At 45.9% G+C, this 25,869-nt stretch overlaps 1 protein-coding gene and 1 pseudogene across 1 annotated transcript in view; one reads left to right on the top strand and one right to left on the bottom strand.

The window, feature by feature from the left end:
- LOC125154125 (uncharacterized) overlaps positions 1-25,869 on the bottom strand; it is a 58,755-nt gene that overhangs the window by 11,446 nt on the left and 21,440 nt on the right. The window contains 2 exon segments of the mRNA XM_047837873.1: positions 2,021-2,035; positions 17,501-17,514. Of these exon segments, the coding sequence (XP_047693829.1) occupies positions 2,021-2,035; positions 17,501-17,514 (29 nt within the window).
- Positions 6,620-11,881, top strand: LOC125151304 (GTPase IMAP family member 1-like; annotated as a pseudogene).

Here is a 25,869-nt window from a genome sequence, read left to right as displayed (position 1 = left end):
CTTTAAGCAACAGTTTGCGGTCATTTGTTACAGCAGCTCCTGGGGGAACTAATATAGATTTTAAGGCCAAGGGTAGGGTCCTGCTCTGGTAATTACCAGTCGTTTTGAAATTGAGTAATGCATGGAGGCTAGAAGAATTCTGAGGTAAATGATAAAAAGAAAGGCCTAAGAGGATGTCGGTGGTAGGATGAACATCCAGGTCACTTTCTGGTGAGGTCCCAGAGAGAGGTGGGGACCACGCTGCTGGACATTGGAGGGACGATGGCACTTGCTATAAATGGCATGGGGCAGGGGGCAGGGAGGCGGGCTAAACTGAGGTGGGCTGCTGGGTGGAGAGTAGACCATGTAAGTGATGAACTTGAATATTTAGCTGAGGAGAATCCCTAGAACACTGTGGAAGGTGCAGCCTGGTATCTACTTACTGCTGCTAATGAAATGAGTGAGGAAAGAGGGTGGTGGCCTATCTGCCAGCCAAGGAGCACCAAGATGGCCAGCTGCCAGCAGAGCCCAGGAAGAAGCAAGCAAGGTCCTCCCCTCAAGGCTTCAGAGAGCACACGCCTCTGCTGGCATCTTGACTTTGGACTCCAGGAGCTACCACACAATCCATGGTTCGGCTGTTTCAACTGGAGTTTGGCCGACTTGTCGTGCAGTGCTAGGCATCCAGTATGTCCCCTCCACCTTGCCCCTGCCTGCTTTCTTTCCCATCCTCTGAGAAACCCAAAGGTCTCCCCTTCTGTGGCACGGTGTGAACAGGGCAAATCTTCTAGACTACACTCTTCCTCATTCCCGCCACATTTCTGGCCCAGATGGACCCCAGGTCTCCATGATGAGAAAGAGCTTGGGGCTTTCTCAGAACTTAGATTTGGGTCCTCTGAAGAATTTTCTTTTAGGAAACAATTATACAACACCAAAACAAAACCTAACAATTGTTTCCTTTAAAGAGACACACAGAAATTTAAGGCCTGGGAGTGCAGTTAAGGCCTCCTGAAATCTGAAGGCAAACAGGCAGACTGTCAGGGCGCCATGAGCTGGGGGTCAGAGGTAAAAGCAGTCCCCCATCCCAGCAGCAACAATCAATCCCTCACTCTTACAGAATACCAATACCGCACAAAAGGACTATTTTCTCTTAATCAGCAAAAATGTCTCCTTAACATATGAAAATCAGTCAGTGGAAAAGTCTGTGGGCCTGATTCTGCCACGATCAAGATCTATGGCTTGGAGAAAACACAAACAGAAACAGACCCCAAAAAACCACAATCCCCATGTGCCCCAGTATCTTTACAGATAAGAAGTCCCAGATTGTCTCAATTCAATGCCTCCTACAGAACAGCATCATGTGAGACTATCTGGGCCTCTCCCAATGAGGACGAATCCCAAGACTCACCCCCCGTCATGATTCATGAGCCTGGGCCCATGTACCCACACAACTTCTCAGGTGTTGGTTGGCTGTAGGTATAAATCTCCAGGTGGAACAGGGGCCTGTGGTCCCCAAAGGGAGACCTTGAGGAGTGCCCAGTCCCAGGACTCCTGACTGGAGGACCCAGGTGTGAATATGAGTATGTGCCTTCTTTCCCCAGGGCTTTGGTGTCCCTGGGCCATCAGAGTAATGGACACTTACAGATGGCCATGGACATCACCTTTATTTACCAGCCAGCACCAACAGCCATGAACACAAGAAGCAAAGGCACAGGCATGTTTCACCCCGAGTTCTCTGCTACTCTCCACACACACAGCATCCTTCCTCACCCATCCGCCTAGACTTTCCAGTCCCACGCCTCCAAACCCCACAGCCTGTGCTTGGATGGCCCCTGGATTCTTAGCCATTCCTCGGTACCGACGGTGGAAGAGGTGGTTTGGGAGAATGGGGGTCAGGGAAAGAACTCACAAGCTGCCAGGACCAGCCGACAGCATTCAGTGATCTGCCCTCTCTGGGATTTACAACAAAGTTGGCACGGTTTCTGCTGTTACCTTCGTTTCTTTCTTTTGGTTTCAACTTGACATCTTTTATTGCTTCACTCACATCTTTGTGGAGTGTCTCGAGTGCTTTATTACAAATGATAAACACAGTAAGTAAATCTTTAACGAGGGATGAAGGAAAGACTGTTACATTTATGGCACCATATCACAGCACAGTTTTTTCTGTTATTGTTTCCCACAGTCCCTTGCATTTTCAAGAAATGGGCCACAGGGTGATTTCTCGTAAATTCACTCATGCACAGAAAAACATACATCTTACTTCAGCCCCAGCAATTTCCTGCCTCACCTCTCCCGAGTCTGTCTTCCTCATCAGGCCAAAAAGGCAAGGTCACAGGTTCATGTCTTCTCATTTGTGGCTGCTCTTGTGCTCAAAAGGGACTGGGGCAGGAAGGCGGGGCCAAGGAGGAACCCCACTATGGAGGTCTCACTGGCCTCTGCACAGGATAATTTTCCCATCTTTCCCCAGGCTGGTGCTGGCCTGAGGATGAGGTGGACGTCTTCCTGGGAATCTCCAACCAGGGCCCGTTCAAAGCAAGCACAGCAGCTAGATCTTTTGACCCTGATGTGGGCTGAACAAGTCAGTTCTGCTCTTTATTAGAACAGGTGCACACGGATGCTGCTATCTTCCAAAATTTTGACCAATTTTTCTACTGGTTGTTTGTTCATTGAATGATTGATTGATTGATTGATTGATTGAAATTTATTAATTTTGAGAGAGAGAGAGAGTGAGGAGGCGAGGGACAGATAAAGAGGCAGAGAGAGGATCCCAAGCACACTCTGCCAGCACAGAACCCGGCTCAGGGCTTGATTCAAGAACTGTGAGATCATCATTCTGAGGTGAAACCATGAGTTGGATGTTCAACCAAATGAGCCCCCCAGGTCCCCACAACTTTTAAAAAATTTTCACTCAAAACATAAATAGCTAACAAACAGCCGAGCAGCCTTATTATTTTGACTATTATTTATTTATCAGGAAGATATAGAACGTGAAAGTTGCACTGAAATGACTCATGTCCAAGCTGTGAAAGAATATAAACCACTCTTTGGAAATACAGAGAGAGGCCAGCGTCTCTCACCCTCTGCAAGTTCACCATATCTGCAGTTAGTAGGACAGCGGGACTCCGTATAAAGACGGCTGTCTGTAAGCGGGTGGTAACTGCTGCCTGGCTCCCTTTTGACGCTGTTTCATTTAAATAGAATAAGACACCTGAAGGGGAAGACAAAAGGAGGCAAACTCCAGGCAGCCAGCAGGAAGGAAGAAGGGGAGGGTTGGCAATGTGGCCAGAGTTTGACCCAAAACTAGGACAGGCTTCCATATGTCCTGGAGGAACCCTACAGACCTAGTACTGGTGGGACAGCCATAATTGGTGCAAGGTATAGATTTTCAAATCTATTCACTTACCATAAGCTGCTTCCTCCCTTCCAACACACACTCAGCTCCTCTGGAAGGAAACTGCATTCTGGCAGGTGTGGCCGAGAAGCTGGGGCTCACTTTCCCCTCAGCCTTCCAGCAAGAGAACAGTATCTTGGGAGGAATCAGCTGGTGGTCAGTAGGTTTAACCACTGGGTATAGTACAGACAGACAGAGTGGTTAGGGAAAGACGCACAGAGTGGGGCTAAGACAACTGTCACCTCCCGGGACTCTGCAGGCCCAGGCTGCACCCTCTGAGGAGAGACACCAAACGTTTCACCCTGCAGGGGAAGCAGACTTCACCAGGAGAGTCCAGCCAAACATGCAAACACCATGCACAAAGTTGCAGTGAAGCGCCAGAGCAGATATCCTTGTCTTATCTCTGATCACAGAGGCAAAGCTCTCAGCCTTTCATCAAGTATGGTACCAGTGGTGGGAGTTTTCACACTGATTTCCTTCAGTTCTTCCAACATGCTTAGAATTCCTCTTTGGAAGCCCTGTCTCTGAATCCAATATCCAGGGCCTCTGCCAGGCAATTCCTGTGGCCTCAGTTTTTCCAGTATATGGGTCACACCTTCCTGTTTCATTGTACATCTTACAGGTGTTGTCAAAAACTGGGTATTTTAGGTAACATGGTGTAGTGAATCTGGATACTGATTCCCTTTCTGCTTTTCTAGGCCTTGATTTGCTGCTGTCTGTGTGTCCATAAGGATACAGAAATTGCTTTTTTAAACAACAAAATAGAAATTGTGCAGCAGAAAAGTATGACTGAAATGAAAATTTTACTAGTGGAGCTCAACGATAGATTTCAATGGCTAGAACAAAGATTCAGTGAATTTGAAGATGTAATAATTATAAACACACATGAACTTCACAATTGAGCCCCAAAACACAGGAAGCAAAAAATAACGGGCATCAAGGAGAAATAGACAATTCAACAACAAGCTGTAGACTTCAGTGTCCACGTTGAACACCGCATACCACAGCTAATCAGAGGGTCAAAACAGAAACAGAAGATGTGACCCAGAGATAAACCAATTAGACCTAACACTAGATCACCTTACCCAACGAAGTAGATTATGCATTCTGTTCAGGTACACAGAGAACGTTCTCCTAAATATGGCCAATAGGCCATAAAATGGGCCTCAATAAATCTAAGAGACTTGAAATCCTAGAGTATAACAGGGGGTAAGCTCCTTTACATCAGTCTTGGCAATAATTTTTTGGACTTGACCACAAAAGCAAAGGCAGCGACAGATAAAATGAACAAGTGAGATTACATCCAACTAATACGCTTCTGCCTGGCAAAGGAAACCATCAACAATACAAAAAGGCAGCCCACTGAATGGGAGAAAGTATTTGCAAATCATACATTTGATAAAGGGTTAATACCCAAAATACATAAAGGACTCATAAAATTAATAGCAAAACCCGAGCAATTTATTTAAAAAGGACAGAGGAACTAAACAGGCATTTTCCCAAAGAGGACATCCAGGTGGCACATAGGTGCATGAAGATGTCCTCAGTATCACCATCATCAGGGGAAACGCAAATCAAAACCACAATGAGGTTTCCCCTCACACCTGTTAGAACAGCCATCATCAAGAAGACAAGAGGTAACAAGTGTTAGGGAGGATGTGGAGAAAAGGGAAGCTTTGTGCAGGGTGCACAGGACACAAATTGGTGCAGCCACTGTGGAAAACAGTATGGATGGTCCTCCAAAAATTAGAGGTAGCATTACATTTGATCCGGCAATCCCACTTCTGGGTATTTATCCAAAAGAAATGCAAGCAAGATCTCAAAGAAAGATCTGCACTCACAAGCTCCCTACAGCATTGCTCACAATACCCAAGATGTGGAAGCAACCTAAGGGTCCATCTATGGGTATATATATATATATATATAGTTCTGTGAAAAGAAAGAGGAACATCTTGTCATTTGCAACAACAGGGTCGAACTTGAGGGCATTATCATAAGCGAAACAGGTTGAACAGAGAAAAACAAATACTGTATGATATCACTTTTATGTGGAATTTTAAAAAGCCAAACTGATAGAAATGGAGAATAGAACAGTGGTGACCAGGGGCTGGGGGATGGGGGGATGGGGAGACATTGGTCAAAGAGTACAAAGTTCCAGTTATAAGATGAATACGTTCTGGGAATCTAATGGGCAGCACAGTGATTATAGCTCATACCACTGTATCATACCTTAAGTGTTACTAAGAGAATAGATGATCTTAAATGTTCTCACTCAGAAAGAGTAATGGTAAATATGTGATGTGATGCAGGTGTTAGCTAATAATACTCTGGTGGCAATTATTTTGCAATATAGAGTGTACCAAATCAACACATTGCACCCTTTAAAATTACACAGTGTTACATTTCAATTATATCTCAATAGAGCTGGATAGGGTGTGGGGGGATAAGGTGGAGGGCCATGGGTGAGGTATCTTCACTAGAGAGAATGAACTGGCAAGACTGGCTAAAAATCAGGCCCCAGAGCATTAGCTTCAGGTTAACTGAAAGCCCTCACTACACACGGGGAGAGGTGACTCCAGAAACTGTAAGTGAGTTGGGCAAGATCGCAGAGTTGATTCCAGAACAAACCAGGTCCAGGGCACATAGCACCATACGCTGTTGTAGCCTTCTCTCCACACAAAGTCTGGCTATTTTACTCACGGCTATTTTCCTCTCTCATGACCTCCTGACAGGAGAAACAGACACTTGGGCCAGAGATACCAACTTGAGGCTAGACTAAGTCTCCTATGAAAATTCCATCCTCTTCCTGCCGTCTGATCTTTAATAGCTGAAAAGACCTCTTTTTCTTTAGGAATGAGGAGATGGCAGAGAGGACCACATTGGTGGCCTTGTCCACACTGATGTCCAGTCAAGGATTCCTCCCTGATTCCTGGGGAAAGAGACTCTCAAGAGGTCATTTTCTAGGAAAACACCCAAAAAGAAAAAGGCAACTGGACATAAGAGTGGTGGGCAGAGGCCAAAACTGAGAACAGGCCTCAGAAATCTAAACTGCCCTTCACTGAGGTTACAGCCCCTCCCGGGAACAAGATGTGGTGCCACAGCGACCTTCAGAAAAGATCAACACAGTCCCAAGCAGGGGGTGGGTTGAGCAGTGGAAACAACGCAAAGGCACCCCTCGTTGGCCCACCCGACCCATGTCCTGTCCCTTTAAATCGGCACCACTGGGCCCTCCCTCCCTGGGCTCTGAGACTTCCTCCCTGCTCTGTGCTGGCAGGAACAGCCTCTGTACTCACAACCCAAGGCACAGCACCAGGTCGCTGGTTTCTGCAGTCAACAGCAGGGCCTGTCACCACTTCTGCTGGAAGGTGAGCACACAAGGGGAGGAAGGGAGCCACCTGGGACAGAGGGGAGTGGAGGAAGTGGGAGGGGGTAGGAGGGCTCTAAGGAATTCAGGGCCTGGTTGCAGCTCACTGAGTGGGCAACTGCATTCTACTACCTCCAGGAAGGGGAGCAGGATCTAGAAAGAATAACTTCACTCTTGCAGGCTTTTCAGGGAGCTCTGAGTTTCAGAACAAGCAAGTGAAGAAGAAATGGTAAGCATCTTCTCCAGCCGTGGAGTGCGTACACTTTTACTTGGGACTACATACTTCGTCCTGTCCTGCTCCTCACCTGGTCAGAAAGGTGTTTGCTAGAAGCACTGTCAGGGCTGAGCACGCTGGAGAAGTCTGCAGACACTCCCTCTGAGGGCATGTGCAGCCAAGGAGAGAGACATTTCTGAGGACAAACAAGTGAGTCTAACCTCAGAACACATCGCAGAGTGGAAATCGTGTCTGTGAGCCAAACCCCACTCACACCCTCCACCTCCTCAGCCCTGTGCACCCCCAGGGACTTGCAGGAGCCAGCAACAGTTATGAACATGGTCTTCAGACCTGTGCAGTACACGTGCTTGTGTGTCCTTGCACATCCCGTCCCCTGCCCAAGCTGCCCAGGGCTCTGTGCACTGGGAGCCAGCTTCATCCCTACACTGGCTATACATGAAGGGCTTGGACAGGATGAATGGCTCAGAAACTCAGAGCAGGGACCCAATGCATTAGAATCACTCAGGGGGTTGGGGAGGGTGCCTCAGTGGCTTGATCCATTAAGCTTTGAGCCCTGCAATGGATTCTGTGTTGTCAGTTCAATGCCTGGAGCCTGCTTTGGATTCTTCGTCTCCCTCTCTCTCTCGGACCCTTCCCTGCTTGAGCTCTGTCTCACCGTCTCTCAAAAAAATAAGAAAACAGTAAAAAATTTAAAAAAAAAAGAAATCCCTCAGGAGGAGGGGTGAGAGATACCGTTTTTTTTAACGTTTATTTATTATTTATTTATTTGTTTGTTTGTTTTTTAGACAGACATATGAGCAGGGGAGTCCCACATGAAGAAGAAGGAGAGAGAATCCGAAGCAGGCTCTGTGCTACCAGCACAGAGCCTGATGAGGGGCTCAAACCCACAAACCATGAGATCATGAGCTGAACCAAAATTAAGAGTCAAACACTTAACAGACTGAGCCACAAAGGCACCCCCTTTTTTCTTATTACTCTACATCTATGAAACAAAATGTCAAATATATATTTTAAAGACTCCCATAGATACTTCCAAAAGACAGCAGGTTCAGGAAACAGGGGACTACTAATATCCAATTGCATTTAAGATGCTAGGAGTCTCCATGTTCTACATCAGTCAATGACTCCAAGCCTGTAAACCCCAGATGTCAGCGCTCAGAAACTCTGGAAGAATTTTTCAAATCCCATCCCAAACCATCGCAAACCTTTGGGAAGTCCCATAGGGGCCAGGAGTCCAATGGATTTCCTAGAGCACACTTGGTCAGTTCCGTCATCGATAAGGACTTCTTGCTTTAGCTAAACTCTTGTTCTTTGCACTGAATCTTCTGGCTGTTTCTTCAGTTCTGCTGTGCAGTCAGTTATGGGAGTTTGCTAATTTTTACACACAAGACCACTACTCACCTGAGGCCTGTGGGATCAACTTTACCAAGGGCTTTGGGGAGCCGAAAGGGGCGTTATGCAGAAGACAAACCTGTCATCTAACGGGTCAGAGACAAGTTATCAATCAACCCTTCCCTTTGCTTGTCCTTGTGTGTTGCCCATGGGACACAGCACGGTCACCCGTAGTAGCCAGGTGTTGCCATGAAGAGGTAGCATTTGAAATGGATGGTGGAGAACAGACAGGACTCAGACAGAAACGTGGGAGAGAATGAGTGGTCATGGGGGTGAGCACACAGGTGGGCTGGAAAGGCCCTGAAACCTGTCCTCTGTGGAGCAGCTGACCCAGAAGGGGAGTGAGTGGGACACAGGGCTGGCAAAGCAGACAGACCAGAGCTGCGCCCTTGTGACCAGGTCCTCGTGAGATCATGCAGACTCCATCACTGAGTGGCTAGCTGTAGTAAATCCTGCCGGACTTGGGGTCATCGCTTAGTTTCAGAGGCCTCAGATTCGGGGCAGGAACACCAGGAGCCAGAAGGGAGTGTCCCATCTCTCCAGCACACAGGTCATATTTACACAAATGACACAAGCCAAATTCTTTGGTCTTCGGAGAGCAGATCACAGGTTCTTCACATTAGCATGGGAGATAGGTATCTTTCCCAATTTTCAAAAGCAAACTGCAAACTCTCTTCTTGTCCCCCCACCCCTGCCCATCCCCGGCCAACTGCCCTAAGGTTGTTCCCCAAATCACTGAGCAGAATTTCTGATTCTCACGGTTTTCCAAAGTCTCCCCTGGCTGTGGACTCTTCTGGGAAAACTTTGTGCCTACAGTTAATGCCACTGACATAAATTACCTGGGAAATTCTCAGCTAAGGCTCACTCACTGACACAGAGGACGGGTTATCACTTCCACTCTGTCATTTGCATTCGGGGTCCCTGAAAGGACCAACGAGGCTCACCAAAGGATCTCATGGTTTGGTTCCAACACCAACCAGGTCCTTCCAGGGTTCTTCCCCAAATTCTGATGTTCAGAGGAGGGCAGGAAGCATGACCTTTCATTGGGATGTCACCAGCTCTTTGGACCTTGCCTGAGCCACCTTAGGTAGTTATACCTATTCAATAAACGAATGAAAGATTGAAGGAATGAAGGAACTAACAGGCTGTGTTCGGAACTCTTTCAGGTGGGCATGGAAGGACGAAAGATGGCCAGGGATGAAGAAAATGCCTATGGTAAGAACTGATCTCAGCGTGTACTTGTCAGCTCTGAGTCCCAAGGCCATGGGCTAACTCAAGACTGAACAGAGACATTGGGGCACCTGCGTGGCTCAGTCGGTTGAGCGTCTGACTTCAGCTCAGGTCATGATCTTGCAGCTCGTGAGTTCGAGCCCCACGTTGGGCTCTGTGCTGACAGCTCACAGCCTGGAGCCTGTGTCAGATTCGTCTCCCTCTCTCTCTGTCCCAACCCACTCGCATTCTGTCTCTGTCTCTCTCAAAAATAAATAAACATTAAAAAAAAAAAAAGACTGAACAGAGACAAATCCCAGATATGTCCCCATGTTGGGGTGAAACAGCTAGAGCTCCAGCTTTGTATTTTTGCTGGACCTCTGCCCCTGCCCTACTGTAGGATATTAAGTGCCTTGACCAGACTGTGCCTTGGGTCCCACAGGGTACAATGAGGATAGTACATCTACTCCGATCCCCACAGAAGATGTGGAGGGTTGAGATCATGGACTGGAGGGAACACGGTTTACCAGGTAGACTGTGTCCGTGAACAAGGATGGAGGGTTAACTGTGTCTTACTGGAAGCAGGTTTCCTAGAGAGAAGAGGGAGGAGGAGGGGAAGTGGAGGAAGGGAAGAAGCAAAGAGATCCTGTCACCTAATACTCTGAGCAACCCTGGGAGACACAACTGTCTGTCACCCCTCCCATTATGCAGAAGACGTTAAAGGCCTAGACTAAACTTGCCCAGGGTTCCACAGCTGGCACATGCGGGGCTGTGATTCCAACCCGGGGTGTCTGGGACTCCCCGGCCTCCCAGGCCTTCTATGCCCTCCCGCATCTCCTCTCTGGGATGGCCCCTGGGAGAAGTCTGGCAGAGGCCTGGGAAGTCGTCGAGCACGGAGCAGCTCTGCAAGGTGCAGACGACCAGAGGCAATGTCAGCTGAAGTTATGGCCTGCAACCGTCGAGGGGGACCCTCCAGAGCAGTGTGCACCTGGTGCCGGAGCATGGACTGGGGGGCAGGTGCAGGCACTTGAGCCAAAGATGGAAGAAAGGTGGCTAAAGATGCCCCCGGAGTCGCACAAGCTCTAACCAGAGCGCCTGGGAAAGGCCTGGTTGGACAAGCAGAAGCGGGAGGCGTCGGTGCCCTCCTCCGTTCAGGAGGCACCCCGTAGCCCCGGTGGAGCGAGATGCGCGCTCTCAGGCCGGCGGCCCAAGCCTACTCTGTCCTCATAGGTTCCCAGGACCCGGACGACCAGCAGCAGCCGCTGGCGCAGGAGCGCAGGCTCAGGCTCATCCTGGCCGGCAGGACCGGAGTGGGCAAGAGCGCCACGGGCAACAGCATCCTGGGCCACAGGCTCTTCCCGTCCAGGCTCGCGGCCACCCCGGTGACCAGAAGCTGCGCCCTGGGGAGCCGCAGCTGGGCCGGGTGGCGCGTGGAGGTCACCGACACCCCCGACCTCTTCACCGCCCAAGGGCGACACGCGGACCCGGACTGCACCGAGCGGGCCAGCTGCTACCTGCTCTCGGCGCCCGGGCCGCACGCGCTGCTGCTGGTCACGCAGCTGGGCCGCTTCACCGCCCAGGACGAGGAGGCGGCGCGCGGCGTCCGCGAGCTGTTCGGCGCCGGCGTCCTGGCGCGCGCCGTGGTCGTCTTCACGCGCCGGGAGGACCTGGAGGGGGGCTCGCTGCACGACTACGTACGCGCCACCGACAACCGCGCGCTGCGGGCCCTGGTGGCCGAGTGCGGCGGCCGCGTGTGCGCCCTGGACAACCGGGCGGAGGGCGCCGAGCGCGATGCGCAGGTGGGCGAGCTGCTGGCGCTGGTGGAGCGGCTGGCTCTGGAGCACGACGGCGCGCCCTTCACCGACGACGTGTACGGCCTGGCGTGGGCCCGGCGCCACGCGCGTCCCGAGGACACGCTCCGCCTGGTGGCCGCGCGGCTGGTGTCCCGCGGTCTGGGGCGGGGGCGGCGCTGGCTGGAGGCCCGCGGTAGGGGTGGCAGCGGGCGCTCCAGCTCCTGGAGGGGGAACTCTTACCTGTCCTGCTGCTTTTCCCGTGGGGGGGCCCCAGACCCAGATTGAAGGCGCTGCCCTTCCAAATGCGGGGAGCCTGCAAGGAGAGGGGCTGGGTACAAGGAGCTGAGAGAGACTTAAAACCAATTTCAAAGGAAACGTGGAGTTTCAGACTGCGAGTCTTAATGGCGCAGGAAGCCTTGGACACTATATCGACTTTCCAAAGGCTCAAGTTGACTTTTAGCGTTTAGATGTCACTTTTGACTATAAGTACACTATTCAAATAAATGTGGTTAACTTTCAAATGTCCTTAATTCATTTTAGTAGTTTGGATGCATTTTTCTTTCTTGAAAAAATAGTGAAATGACTTGTAGTGTTTTGTAGAAAGTGGATTCATGGCAAAGGGAAACAAACACTTTTGTGTGTGTGAGAGCATTTATCAAAACGTAGACACTGTCTTAGTCAGTTTGAGTTGCTATTAAAAAAAAAAAAAAACAATGGGAAAGCTCTCAGTTTTTCCCCATTGAGGATGATATTAGCTTTGGGCTTTTCATAAATGGCCTTTATGGTGTTTAAGTATGTTCCTTCTATCCCAACTTTCTCCAGGGTTTTTTTTTAAGAAAGGATGCTGAATTTTGTCAAATGGTTTTTCTGCATTGATTGACAGGATCGCATGGTTCTTTTCTTTTCTTTTATTAATGTGATGTAGCACACTGATTGATTTGCATATGTTGCACCGGCCCTGCAGCCCAGAAATGAATCCCACTTGATCATGGTGAACAATTCTTTTTATATGCTGTTGATTTTGATTTGCTAGTATCTTACTGAGAATTTTTGCATCCATATTCATCAGGGATATTGGCCTGTAGTTCTCTTTTTTTGGTTGGGTATCTGTCTGGTTTAGTAATCGAAGTAATGCTTGCTTCATAGGATGAGTCTAGAAGTTTTCCTTCCCCTTCTATTTTTTGGAACAGCTTGAGAAGGATAAGTATTATCTCTGCTTTAAATGTCTGGTGGAATTCCCCAGGGAAACCATGTGGTACAGGACTCTTAGTTGTTGGGAGATTTTTGATAACTGATCGAATTTTTTATTTCTTCCCATTTGAGTTTTGGAAGTGTGTGGGTGCTTAGGAATTTGTCCATTTCTTCCAGGTTGTCCAATTTGTTGGCATATAATTTTTCATAGTATTCCCTGAGAATTGCTTGTATTTCTGAGTGATTGAGATCAGGATCACGACAGGGATGTCCACTCTCACCGCTGTGTTTACCATGGTGTTGGACGTTCTAGCATCAGCAACCAGACAACAAAAGGAAATCAAAGGCATCAAAACTGGCAAAGATGAAGTCAAGCTTTCACTTTTGCAGATGTCATGATATTATACCTGGAAAACCCGATAGACTCCACCCAAAGTCTGCTAGACCTGATACATGAATTCAGCAAAGTCGCAGGATACAAAATCAATATACAGAAATCAGTTGCGTTCTTATACACCAATAATGGAGCAACAGAAAGACAAATAAACTGATCCCATTCACAATTGCACCAAGAAGCAGAAAATACCTAGGAATAAAACTAACCAAAGACGTAAGATCTGGATGCTGAAAACTACAAAAAGCTTATGAAGGAAATTGAAGAAGATACAAAGAAATGGAAAAACATTCCATGCTCATGGATTGGAAGAATAAATATTGTTAAAATGTCAATACTACCCAAGGCTATCTACACATTCAATGCAATCCTAATCAAAATTGCACCGGCATTCTTCTTGAAGCTAGAACAAGCAATCCTAAAATTCGTATGGAGCCACAAAAGACCCTGAATAGCCAAAGTAATATTGAAGAAGAAGACCAAAGCAGGAGGCATCACAATCCCAGACTTTAGCCTCTACTACAAAGCTGTAATCACCAAGACTGCATGGTATTGACCCAAAAATAGACACATAGACCAATGGAATAGAATAGAGACTCCAGAATTGGACCCACAAAAGTATGGCCAACTAATCTTTGACAAAGCAGGAAAGAATATCCAATGGAAAAAGTCTCTTTAACAAATGATGCTGGGAGAACTGGACAGCAACATGCAGAAGAATGAAATGAGACCACTTTCTTACACCATTCACAAAAATAAACTCAAAATGGATAAATGACCGGAATGTGAGACAGGAAACCATCAAAACCCTAGAAGAGAAAGCAGGAAATAACCTCTCTGACCTCAGCCACAGCAATTTCTTACGTGATACATCTCCAAAGGCAAGGGAATTAAAAGCAAAAATGAACTTTTGGGGCCTCATGAAGATAAAAAGCTTCTGCACTGCAAAGGAAACAAGCAACAAAACTAAAAGGCAACCAACAGAATGGGAAACGATATTTGCAAATGACATATGAGACAAAGGGCAAGTATCCAAAATCTATAAAGAACTCACCAAACTCCACACCTGAAAAACAAATAATCCAGTGAAGAAATGGGCAGAAAACATGAATAGACACTTCTCTAAAGAAGACATCCAGATGGCCAACAGGCACATGAAAAGATGCTCAACATCACTCCTCATCAGGGAAATACAGATCAAAACCACAGTGAGATACCACCTCACACCATCAGAGTGGCTAAAATGAACAAATCAGGAGGCTACAGATGCTGGAGAGGATGTGGAGAAACAAAAACCCTCTTGCACTGTTGGTGGGAATGCAAACTGGTGCAGCTGCTCCGGAAAACTTGGAGGTTCCTCAAAAAATTAAAAATAGAACTACCCTATGACCCAGCAATAGCACTGCTAGGAATTTACCCAAGGGGTACAGGAGTGCTGATGCATAGCGGCACTTGTACCCAATATTTATAGCAGCACTCTCAACAATAGCCAAATTATGGAAAGAGCCTAAATGTCCATCAGCTGATGAATGGATAAAGAAATTGTGTCTCATATACACAATGGAATACTACTTACCAATGAGAAAGAATGAAATATGGCCCTTTGTAGCAATGCGGATGGAACTGGAGAGTGTTATGCTAAGTGAAATAAGTCATACAGAGAAAGATAGATACCATATGTTTTCACTCTTATGTGGATCCTGAGAAACTTAACAGATGACCATGGGGGAGGGGAACGAAAAAACAAACGTTAGAGAGGGAGGGAGCCAAACCAATAGAGACTCTTAAAAACTGAGAATAAACTGAGGGTTGATGTGGGGTGGGAGGGACGCAGGAGGTGATGGGCATTGAGGAGGGCACCTGTTGGGATGAGCACTGGGTGTTGTATGGAAACCAATTTGACAATAAATTTCATATTAAAAAAATAAGAAATAAAATTTTAAAAAGCACAGACTGGGCCACTTCTAAATAGCAGAAAAATTTTCTGCATGGTTCTAGAGGTTGGAGGTCCAAGATGGAGATGTGATTTCAGTCAGGATCTGGTGAGAGACCTCTCTGGGTTGCGGACTGCTGACATCTGGCTGTGTCCTCACATGGTGGAAGGGATGAGTCAGCTTTCTGGGGCCTCTTGTAGAAGGGCACAATTCTCAGTCATATGGGATCTACCCTCTTGACTGACTCACCTCCCAAAGGCCCCAGCTCCTGAAACCATCCTCTTGGGCACGAAATTTTCAATATATGAAACCTGTGGGGGGACACAAACATTCAGACCAAAGCAGACACTGACCCTCCTTAATACTGTCCTAGTTCTTATACCCGGCTAGATCTGGCCCTTTGTGACCCTTGGATGTTTTATTATCACCCGTGAAAGTGATGTCACGGTCAGACATATTAATGTTTACTTCTGATACATCGGTTTATTTCCTTTACAATAATTTACTGCCAAAAAAGAGAAATAACTATACTGAAAATAACACAGTTCCCAAGTTTCTAGCATTTATTATGGCTGATGTCTTTCCAAAGTGAAGTCGAAATTTGGGGAATGTCTTCATTGTGCTTCTCAAATGGATTACTATGCAAAAAAACAAAACAAACAAACAAATAAAACAAAGCAAAACCCAGAGGTCGTCTCACACAATGGAGAAAGAGGGAGCCACAGGTGCACTGGTGGAAAGCCTCAGACGCCCGACATTCCACTGCTATGGTGGTACCATGGAGTTTAATGGGGGTAGGCCAGCCCATGAAAGTGCTTGACCGCCACATCATTAGAAAATCAGATGCCATCCTTAGGTTGTGTAACCAACCCATAGGTTTTCCTTATTGCTCTGTCAGAATGTGACAAAACACTTTCAAGGAAGTTGGCTCCTCTCTTCAAATCAGCCATGCTTTAGTCCGGAGGTTTGGATGCAACAGGAGGCACCTACTGACCTGGCCCAGGGTCAGGGGCTGGAAGGTAGGTGGTGTTGGCGGGAGGGGGGTGCAGCTCCACGTGGAGAAGGTGGGGGACCCCCTAGGGCCATCCCAGTTCCATGTGGATTAGAAGGGCCCGCCATGCCACTAGTTCCTGGGGCGCCAGAGTGGGAGATGCAGGTTGGACTTCGGGGTTGTGGTGAGCTGTGGTCAGGAGGCCTGAGGGCCCTGGTGGCCCTTGCAGTGAGCTGGCTCGGTGAAGTGCCGCTGGGCGGAAGTCCGCCATTAATCTCCGTCTTTAGGGTCCTCAGCAGCCCTGCGGGGCTCACACGGGGGCTCTGAGCAAGGGGGGAATCCCTTCCGTAACCCTGCAACTCGGGAACCCGCGGGGCAGCAGGGAGGGGGCCAGGGTTGGGGGGAAGGCCGCTGTCCCCAGTTCTGCCTCCAGGGCGGCGTGTGCATGAGCACGCACTGTGGGGCTGACTTTAACCCGTCATTCTTTCATTTCACGTTGTCTCGTGACCACGTGTCCACACACGCCCTCCAATTGTTGTTTGTTTCTGTCTTGTTTGCATATAGAAATGGGAAGGTAAAATAAATATAAGTATTATGGCTTTTAAATTCGCATACGGAAATGTATGCTTGAATCAAAGGAAGGCTTCGACACCCACGGGTAAAAAGCCCTACTTGGGACATTGCGAGGGCGTGTTAGAAGGAGTAGCGGAGAGAGCAGGGTGTGGCACGTGGCCCCGGACTTGTGTCTGTCTCAGAGCCATCCCCTATGCACCTGCTCCAAGAGGTGGGGCCGAAAGGGGTTCCGTTTCTTTATTGACATGATCACATTAATGTTCATGTTGATAGCTTTCGTGTATGATGAAATAATATGATAAAACCACTTTGTAGGTTAAATTCCATAAAACTGTGATACAGAATCATCAAATCCAAGAGGAAACTTTTCGTAAGAGTAAATACTCAGAAATTTAAAAAAAGGATTTCATAAACAGATACATTTCACACTCATACATACTCCACAGGTATTATTCACAATAATAAATACTACACATTATTGTGTGTATATTCCTGGGAGCTAGTGGAAGTATAAGGTAGGATATGATTAGATGCCAGTTACAAAGTGCAAATGTGGAAAGATACCAATATCTATAGATACAGATATATATCTACATCGAGAGAGAGAGAGAGAGATAGGTATAGATATTGATATCTTTCCACCTGGTTCTGTTTCTCTTGAGAACCCTAGTACAGTCAGACCTACTGAGAAAGTCCACGTCCCCAGGCCCAGGTGCACAGGCCATGCTTAAGACTCAGGCTGGACCAGGACAACAGACATATGTGCTGCCCTGCCCCCACACGCCATAGGAGCAATGATTGATAAGCACCAGCCATCCATCACGGGCCTGGAGAGATTCTGGGAAGCAGAGTGTGTAGGGATGACTGGAAGCTGAAGGTAAACGGGATGAGAACACTAAGTAAAACCACATGGCATCTGAGTGCCCACACTAAGCTCAAGGCACCCTAGAGAAATATGGGGCCTTAGCTGCTCTATCGATAATTGTAGCAACAGTCCCAACCGGTCCAACTCCCTGTGGGCTGACTCAAATCCCACCCTAACAGCCTGATGGAGGACAAGGGATTCTGTATCTAGGCATCAATATTATTTATTTCATTTGCTCCTTTCCTCCTATGTCTACAATTTAATAAAATTATGAAACTTGTTTTAAAAGCAGGAGAACAAAAATAAAACACAATCAACAGGGTAGACTCACAAAAAGTCCAGGAACTGAACAGGGATTTTAAAATAACAACAAGGACTGAATAAAAACTGGACAACATGAAATAAAAGATGGGGAAATTTCAACAGACAGATGAAAACCATAAGAATCAAACATACGTGGTAGAAGTCAAAAGCACTATCAGAGATGAAGTGTTCCCTAGCAGGTACATCAATCAACACAGTTGACTCAACATGAGTCAGTGAATTTGAAGAAGAGAGAATAGAAATTCTTCCAATGAAAACAAAAGTTAAAAATGAGTGAGAAAAAGAAAAAGAGAAGAGAGTATCTGGGAGCTGCAAAGCAAATCAAACAGGTTAACACACATGTATCTGAAGTACCAGAAAAAGAAAAAAAGAGAATGAACAGAAGAAACATTTGAAGAGCTAATGGTTCAGACGTTTGTAAAAACAAGGGAAGACACCAAGACACAGATCCAAGAGTCCCAGAGAAGCTTGAGCAGGATAAATACAGAAACAAACAAATAAAAATCTAGGCACTTCATACTCAAACTGCAAAAAAACAAAGATAAAGAGGAAGACTTAAAAATTACTGTGGTGTAAAAGGCACATTATATTAGAGGAATAAAGATTGTAATTACAGATGATTCCTTGTCAGAGCTTGTAATCCAGAAGACAATTGACTGACATCTTTATATTACTGAAAGAACAAAAGTGTCAGCCCAGAATTCTCTAAGCCATAAAAATAGCTTTCAAGAATGAAATATGGCCCTTTGTAGCATCATGGATGGAACTGGAGAGTGTTATGCTAAGTGAAATAAGCCATACAGAGAAAGACATATGGTTTCACTCTTATGTGGATCCTGAGAAACTTAACAGGAACCCACGGGGGAGGGGAAGGAAAAAAAAAAAAAAGAGGTTAGAGTGGAAGAGAGCCAAAGATAAGAGACTCTTAAAAACTGAGAACAGGGGCGCCTGGGTGGCGCAGTCGGTTAAGCATCCGACTTCAGCCAGGTCACGATCTCGCGGTCCGGGATTGGAGCCCCGCGTCGGGCTCTGGGCTGATGGCTCAGAGCCTGGAGCCTGTTTCCGATTCTGTGTCTCCCTCTCTCTCTGCCCCTCCCCCGTTCATGCTCTGTCTCTCTCTGTCCCAAAAATAAATAAACGTTGAAAAAAAAATTTAAAAAAAAAAACTGAGAACAAACTGAGGGTTGATGGGGGGTGGGAGGGAGGAGAGGGTGGGTGATGGGTATTGAGGAGGGCACCTTTTGGGATGAGCACTGGGTGTTGTATGGAAACCAATTTGACAATAAATTTCATATATTAAAAAAAATTTTTTTAAATAGCTTTCAAATATAAAAGTGAGCTAAAGCCTGCCTCACAGAAGCTGAGCGGATTCACTGTTGACTTACCTGTGCTACAACAGATATTGGAGGAAGTTCCTCATCCAGAAGGAATGAAGGTGATACCAGACAGAAATTTGTATTTACCTAAAGAAATAAAAAGCTCCAGAAATGGCAAAAAGGAAGATAATACAAAAGACATTTTGTAGCTTACATTTTATAGCTCTAAAAGACAATTGTCTAAAACAAAAATAGTAATAGTGTATGGAAGGACCTACAACGTATGTGAAAGTAAGGCATGACAACACCCAGGAGGGAGAAATTGTTAAGTACACTAGTGTAAGTTTCTTAAACGACATGTGAAGTGGTCTAATAGTACTTCCATGTAGACTGTGATAAATGGTCTAAACACCCCAGAATAAAAAGCAGGGGCTGTAGGACTGGATTAAAAAGCAAGGCCGGGGCGCCTGGGTGGCTCAGTCGGTTGAGTGGCCGACTTCGGCTCAGGTCATGATCTCATGGTCCGTGAGTTCCAGCCCCACATCGGGCTCTGTGCTGATGGCTCAGAGCCTGGAGCCTGTTTCAGATTCTGTGTCTCCCTCTCTCTCTGCCCCTCCCCCGTTCATGCTCTGTCTCTCTCTGTCTCAAAAATAAATAAACGTTAAAAAAAATTTAAAAAAAAAAAAGCAAGGCCAACCACATGCTATTTAAAAGAAACTCACTATAAATATAATAAGTGCATTACTTTTTTATCAGTGCCTAACAAATGACCTCCAACTTAGCAACTTGAAACAACATACGCTTATTAGCTCCGTCTCTGGGGGTCTGGAGTCTAGGCAAGGCCTGACTGGGTCCTGTGCTCAGAGTTGCTTGAAGCTTCAGTCAAGGAGTCAGCTGCTCAGTCGTGTCTTCTGTGGAGTTCAGGGTCTTTTTCCAAATTCATTCAAGTTGTTGGCAGCATTGAGTTGCTTGTGGTTGTAGGACTGAGTTCCTCCTCCCAGAGGGTCACCCTGGCTGTCCCTCTTGATAGGCAGTTCTCAATACAGATATTCAACATGGATATTCTCTCTAGTGGGAGAATCTCTTGCTTTTAAATATTTTTTTATTAGGTCAGGCCCACCTGGTATAATCGCACCTCCCTTTTTCCCCTAAAGTTTATTTATTATTTTGAGAGAGCCTGAGATAGCACAAACGGGGAGGGGCAGAGAGAGAAGGAGAGACAGAATCCCAAGCAGGCCTTCCACTGTCAGCATGGACCCCTACTCAGGGCTCCAATTCAGGAAACCATGAGATCATGACCTCAGGCAAAGGAAACCAATAGTCAGATGCTTGACCAACTGAGCCACCCAGGCACCTCATTAGCATTTTTTTTGAAAGACACAGAGAAGGATACAAGAGGTGACTCTCCTCTCTCTGGCTCAGAGGAGAAAGTGCTGATCCCTCCACCTTCACCCCAGGGAAGCAGAAACTCTGCTGCGAGCCCTTCATAAATGATCTCCTCATGAAAGACAGTAATTGATCTGTTTCAGAATGTGAGAATGTTAGGATAGTTCAGTAGACCACTTTTTCCTATTATGTTTTATTTTTTAAAAACATGAAACAGATGGTACTTTCTCCCTCTTAGCTTACTGGGGCCAGACGTGACCCACACTTTTGGTTTCTTATTCCATTCTGTATACACACCAAAGATATTCTTTCTGGCAGGTCCCAGCTGAGTCACCTTCTTGGACAGTAAATCTGGTTGTCAGATGGCCCCAGGATGTGCGACTAGCTCTGTTCCATTCAGGGAGAAGAATAAAGTTTTCCAACTTCGGGTTTTGACCCCTGCTCTGGTCTTCACTCCGTCTTTACTAGGGAGTCCTAGACTTTTGATAGAAATCTGGCATTTTGCCTTATTTGATTTAGTTCTTTGCATGTATACTTGAGAATCTTGGAGACGAGGAGTCTTCAGTATTCTGAATCTAGCTGGTAACAATTGGAACGAGGGAAATGCCTTGAATATGATTGAAATGACTTTGTCCCTTTCAAATGTGAGATTATTTGTGACTGGGCAGTCACTCTGAAGGTATGGTCCCAGACGAGCAGCATGGGCAACACCTGTGAACAACACAACCTGTAGGGAATGCAGATTCTCAAGCTCCACCCCGAGCCTACTGAATCAGGCTTTGTACATTAACAAGACTTCCCTATGGCTCTGATACATGCTAATGCTTCACACAGTATAGAGAAAAACCTGAAGAAACAGCTTCTACACTAAAAAAAAAAAAAAAAAAAAAAAAAAAAAGGATTTGTGAAAACATGACACCCTTGTAATGCAGGGTGTTGGTGTTTCTTCACAAGGGATGGCCTATAGTCTAGCACTTGTCCAATTTACATGACAAAGCCCAGGGCTCCCTTGCTGCCCAATAGAATTTTATATAGTAGATGTCCAGATAACAGAAGTTGAGAACACTCTGTCTTCTTCCAGGGGTAAGAAAACAGAGAGGATTAAAGAATAAACCAATGAGACATGTGTCCCAGATTCCACCTCTCCAGGTTCAGAAAGCAAGAGATATATTGTCTTTTCCTCAGTTCATGGAGGAATGAAGACGCATTAAGAATTGTATGAAAATTTGGTTGGGAGATTGTCAAGGGAATTCACCATGAGGGTGAGAACGAGGTAGCTGTGCAGCGTCTATGTTTAATTTTGCTACGTAGGCTGTTCCCCGTGTACTCCACACTGCTCCACAAGAAGCAATTGACTTAAAGTCTAAGGGACTCATCTGCATAAGCCTGCTCAAAGCATTTTTCCTACAAAAGCAACTATTAACTCAAGAGGAATTAAAAATAGAATTAAAATCTCCCTATCTCATTGTCCTTTCTCACAAATCTGTATCAGAGAATTGGTGCTTAAGAAAATGTGCACACCAATGAGAAAGAATGAAATATGGCCCTGTGTAGCAATGTGGATGGAACTGGAGAGTGTGATGCTAAGTGAAATAAGCCATACAGAGAAATGCAGATACCATATGTTTTCACTCTTATGTGGATCCTGAGAAACTTAACAGAAACCCATGGGGGAGGGGAAGGAAAAAAAAGAGGTTAGAGTGGGAGACAGCCAAAGCATAAGAGACTCTTAAAAACTGAGAACAGGGGCGCCTGGGTGGCGTAGTCGGTTAAGCGTCCGACTTCAGCCAGGTCACGATCTCGCGGTCCGTGAGTTCGAGCCCCGCATCGGGCTCTGGGCTGATGGCTCAGAGCCTGGAGCCTGTTTCCGATTCTATGTCTCCCTCTCTCTCTGCCCCTCCCCCGTTCATGCTCTGTCTCTCTCTGTCCCAAAAATAAATAAAAAAAAAAAAAAAAAAAAAAAAAAAAAACTGAGAACAAACTGAGGGTTGATGGGGTGTGGGAGGGAGGGGAGGGTCGGTGATGGGTATTGAAGAGGGTATCTTTTGGGATGAGCACTGGGTGTTGTATGGAAAACAACTTCACAATAAATTTCATATATTAAAAAAAAGAGGGAAAAAATAAAAATAAAAAAAATAAAACAGGTCTTTTGGAAACAGCCTAAAGATGGATCTTGTTTTCTTATTCATTCTGTTACCCTATGTCTTTTGACTAGAGCATTTAGTCCATTGACATGTAGAGTGAGTACTGAAAGATATGAATTTATTGCCATTGTGTTGCCTGTAGAGTTTGAGTTTCTGGTGGTGTTCCCTGGTCTTTGTTGCTTTTGTCTTTTTTGCTTTGGTTCACCTTTTCTCACCTGAGAGAGTCCCCCACACAATTTCGTTCCAGGCTGGTTACTGGCCACAAATGTCTATAGTTTTCCTGTGTCTGGGAAACACTTTATCTCTCTTTCTATTTTGAACAAACAGCCTTGCTGAATAAAGAGCTTTTGGCTGCTTACTTTTCCAGTTCAGCACATTGAATATATCCCGCCACTCCTTTCTGTCCTGCCAATTTCTGTGGATAGGTCTGCTGAGAACCTGATCTGGTTGCACTTGTAGGGTAAGGGCTTTTTTCCTTTGCTGCTTTCATAATTCTCTCCTTGTCTCTTTATTTTGTGAATTTGAATATGAAATGACTTGTTGATAGTTGGTTTTCCTTGAATCTGATGGGAGTTCTCTGTGCTTCCTGGGTTTTGATGTCTGTCTTTCCTCAGGGTAGGAAAGTGTTCTGGTATGATTTCCTCACATAAACCTTCTTCTCTGTGTTCTCTGTCTTCATTTTCTGGGACCCCTATTATTCAGATGTTGTTCCTTTTTACTGAGTCACCACGTTCTCTAAATCTTATATCATGCTCTTTTGCCTTAGTTTCCCTCTTTTTTTTCCTGCTTCATTAACCCCATAAGTTTGTCCTCTGCATCATCGATTCCCTGCTCTGCTGCATCCATCCTTGCCACCATGGCAACCATATGAGATTGCATCTCAATTCTAGCATTTTTAATTTCATGATGGCAAATTTTACTTCTTTTATCTCCACAGAAAGGGAATCTATGCTTTTTTCAAACCCAGCTAATATTCGTATTATCGGGACCCTAAATTCTGGTTCAGACATTTTGCTTATTTGTCGGGAGCATTTCCTCCTGTCCTTTCTTTTCAGTGAATTCCTTCATTTTGGAAGAAGTAATGGAATTATTTAAAAATTTAAAAATTTTAAACAACACACAAAAAAATCAAATGAAGGATGCTAGATCCTAGGTGTGTTTTGGTGTGGTTGTTGAAAGAAGCTTGACAGAGTAGAGAAAAAGGGAGAGAAGGGGGAAAAAAGGAAATAAAAAGTAGGAAAACATTTGGTAATTAAAAACATGCAACCTTCCTTTGTCTCCAGCATCCATCCACTCCCCACTTCTACACTATCTGCGACCAAGCCATGTGGTGGCACCTCCCTTCTGAATTTCATCTCAGAATGGGCTGTGTTTCCAAACCCCTCATTTCTGAGGTCCCTTAGTCATGGACCCACTCCAACCCTCCGTGGGAGGGTCTTGCCAAGCAATGGCCAGGTGCTCGCCACCCCTGGGAACGTTCATGGGACCACCTGCTGCAGATGCCCAGAGGCTACAGCCAGGTACCAATGTGCCCCACAAGACTTTCGCCCATTCATGTAGCAGCAGTGTCTCAGGGATTGTGGTAGATCACAACACACATCTGGTGCCAGACTTCACTGCCCCATAATGCCTTTGTTCTAAAACCAACAAACAGCTGTTGTCCAGGGTCCACTGGGACACTTACCTGTGGGGAGGCCACACGACCTCTACCAAATGTTCTCTTAGCAGGGGAACTGCTTCTCCCCACGTGGCCCTCAGAGCCCTCGGACCTCACTCCTGGGGATTCACCCTTCCCACCAGATCACCACCAGGTACCCAGGTACAGAGTTTCCAACTCTGGGCTTCCTTGTTTATAGGGCCCTTCTTCTTAATGGTATTGAAAGTCTACTTTCTCCTTTCTTGCTTTCTTGTTCAGTCCCTTTTGGGTGTTTCCACTCTTTCTCTTTCTCTACAGTTGCCTTTTGGGGGAGTGTTTTCCTGTATTCTACCCCCTGTTTCTGTCCTATCTCCACAAGCAAAAACAACTCCCTATCCTCCATTGCTTCTCTCTCTCCCAAATCACGTCTCATCCTGTGTATCTGCCAAGTTCTGTGGCTCAGGTTATACAGATTATTATGTTGATCTTCAGATAAATTTTCTAGGGTGCAAAATGCTTTTGTGCTGATCTGGCTGAATTTCAGGAATGAGAAAAGCAGAAAACTTCCATGCTACTCCACCATCTTGGTCCCTTCTCCTGGGGAGAAGGGATTGTGAGGGATTGTGAGCTTCTTTGTGGTGTGCTTCCTTTATCCTTGAGATTAATTAAAAGTACAGTCTAAACTCATGGGTGTTTGGGTAAAACTGGGAGAGGTATATGTCTCTTTGGGCAAAATGGCTTTGAGCATAGACAGCCAATGTCAAGATGGCAGAGTGAGGAGAGTTGCCATAAGTCACATATGACCACCAGAACATATTGGTAGAACATGGAAATGTGCTTTGGGAAACCTTCACTTGGATTATGTGAGAAGTACCAAATAGAAAAGTAGAAAACAGATAGAGACACCTCCTACTGTTATCCATATATTAAAGGGGATTTTTGCTCCAGGAAAACCAGAAAGGTCTCTAAAGCCTTGGTTACACATAATTTCTATCAGTGCATAATGAATGAATCCAACGAGAAGGTGGTGTTTGACTGGCAGAGGGGTTGAGAATGTGGCTGGGAATTTCCAAGGAAAAGGAGGAGAGATGTGTTGAGGGTAGACCAAGACTAGCTCTGAAATCATCTTGAACTGTTACCAAAAAGTGAAACTCACACCTGTAGTCTTAGAAGAAGTGGCAAACGTAGGGCACCTGGGTGGCTCAGTCCATTGAGCATCCCACTCTCAGTTTCAGCTCAGGTCATGATCTCATGGTTTGTGGGTTTGAGCCCTGCATCAAGCTCTGCACTGATGTGTGGAGCCTGCTTGGGGTTCTCTCTATCACTGCCTCTCCCCTGCTCATGCCTCTAAATAAATAAATAAATTTTAAATAAAATAATTAAAAAAAGAAATATCAAAGGTATTTTCCAAGAAGAAGTGGACTGCAAATTTATAGAAATATGACAGAACAGAAAACTTTTATTATACTACCAACTAGCAAGCAGTTCAGCTGGGAGAGGGTGGTATGTGCAGGAAGTTATGAAGGTCTGAGGTGGTGGAGGTGAAGTGGCAACAGTTAGTTTCACATGAAAAGGAGAGAACTGGTTATTCAGCAAATATGTTGCATTGAAGTCTGTCAAAGAGTTGCTGTAGATATGTCTGAATACATCAATCCGTTGTTGTCTTCTGTGTTGAATCTCCGTCTTTCAACTGCTCTTTCTGGCATTTCACTTAGTTGAGTTCTGAAGGGCCTGTTTTCCAGACAACTCTTTGTT

Source organism: Prionailurus viverrinus, chromosome A2 (genome assembly GCF_022837055.1).
Source record: "Prionailurus viverrinus isolate Anna chromosome A2, UM_Priviv_1.0, whole genome shotgun sequence".
Classification (NCBI taxonomy): Eukaryota; Metazoa; Chordata; class Mammalia; order Carnivora; family Felidae; genus Prionailurus; species Prionailurus viverrinus.
This window is presented reverse-complemented; position numbering and strand designations above follow the sequence as displayed.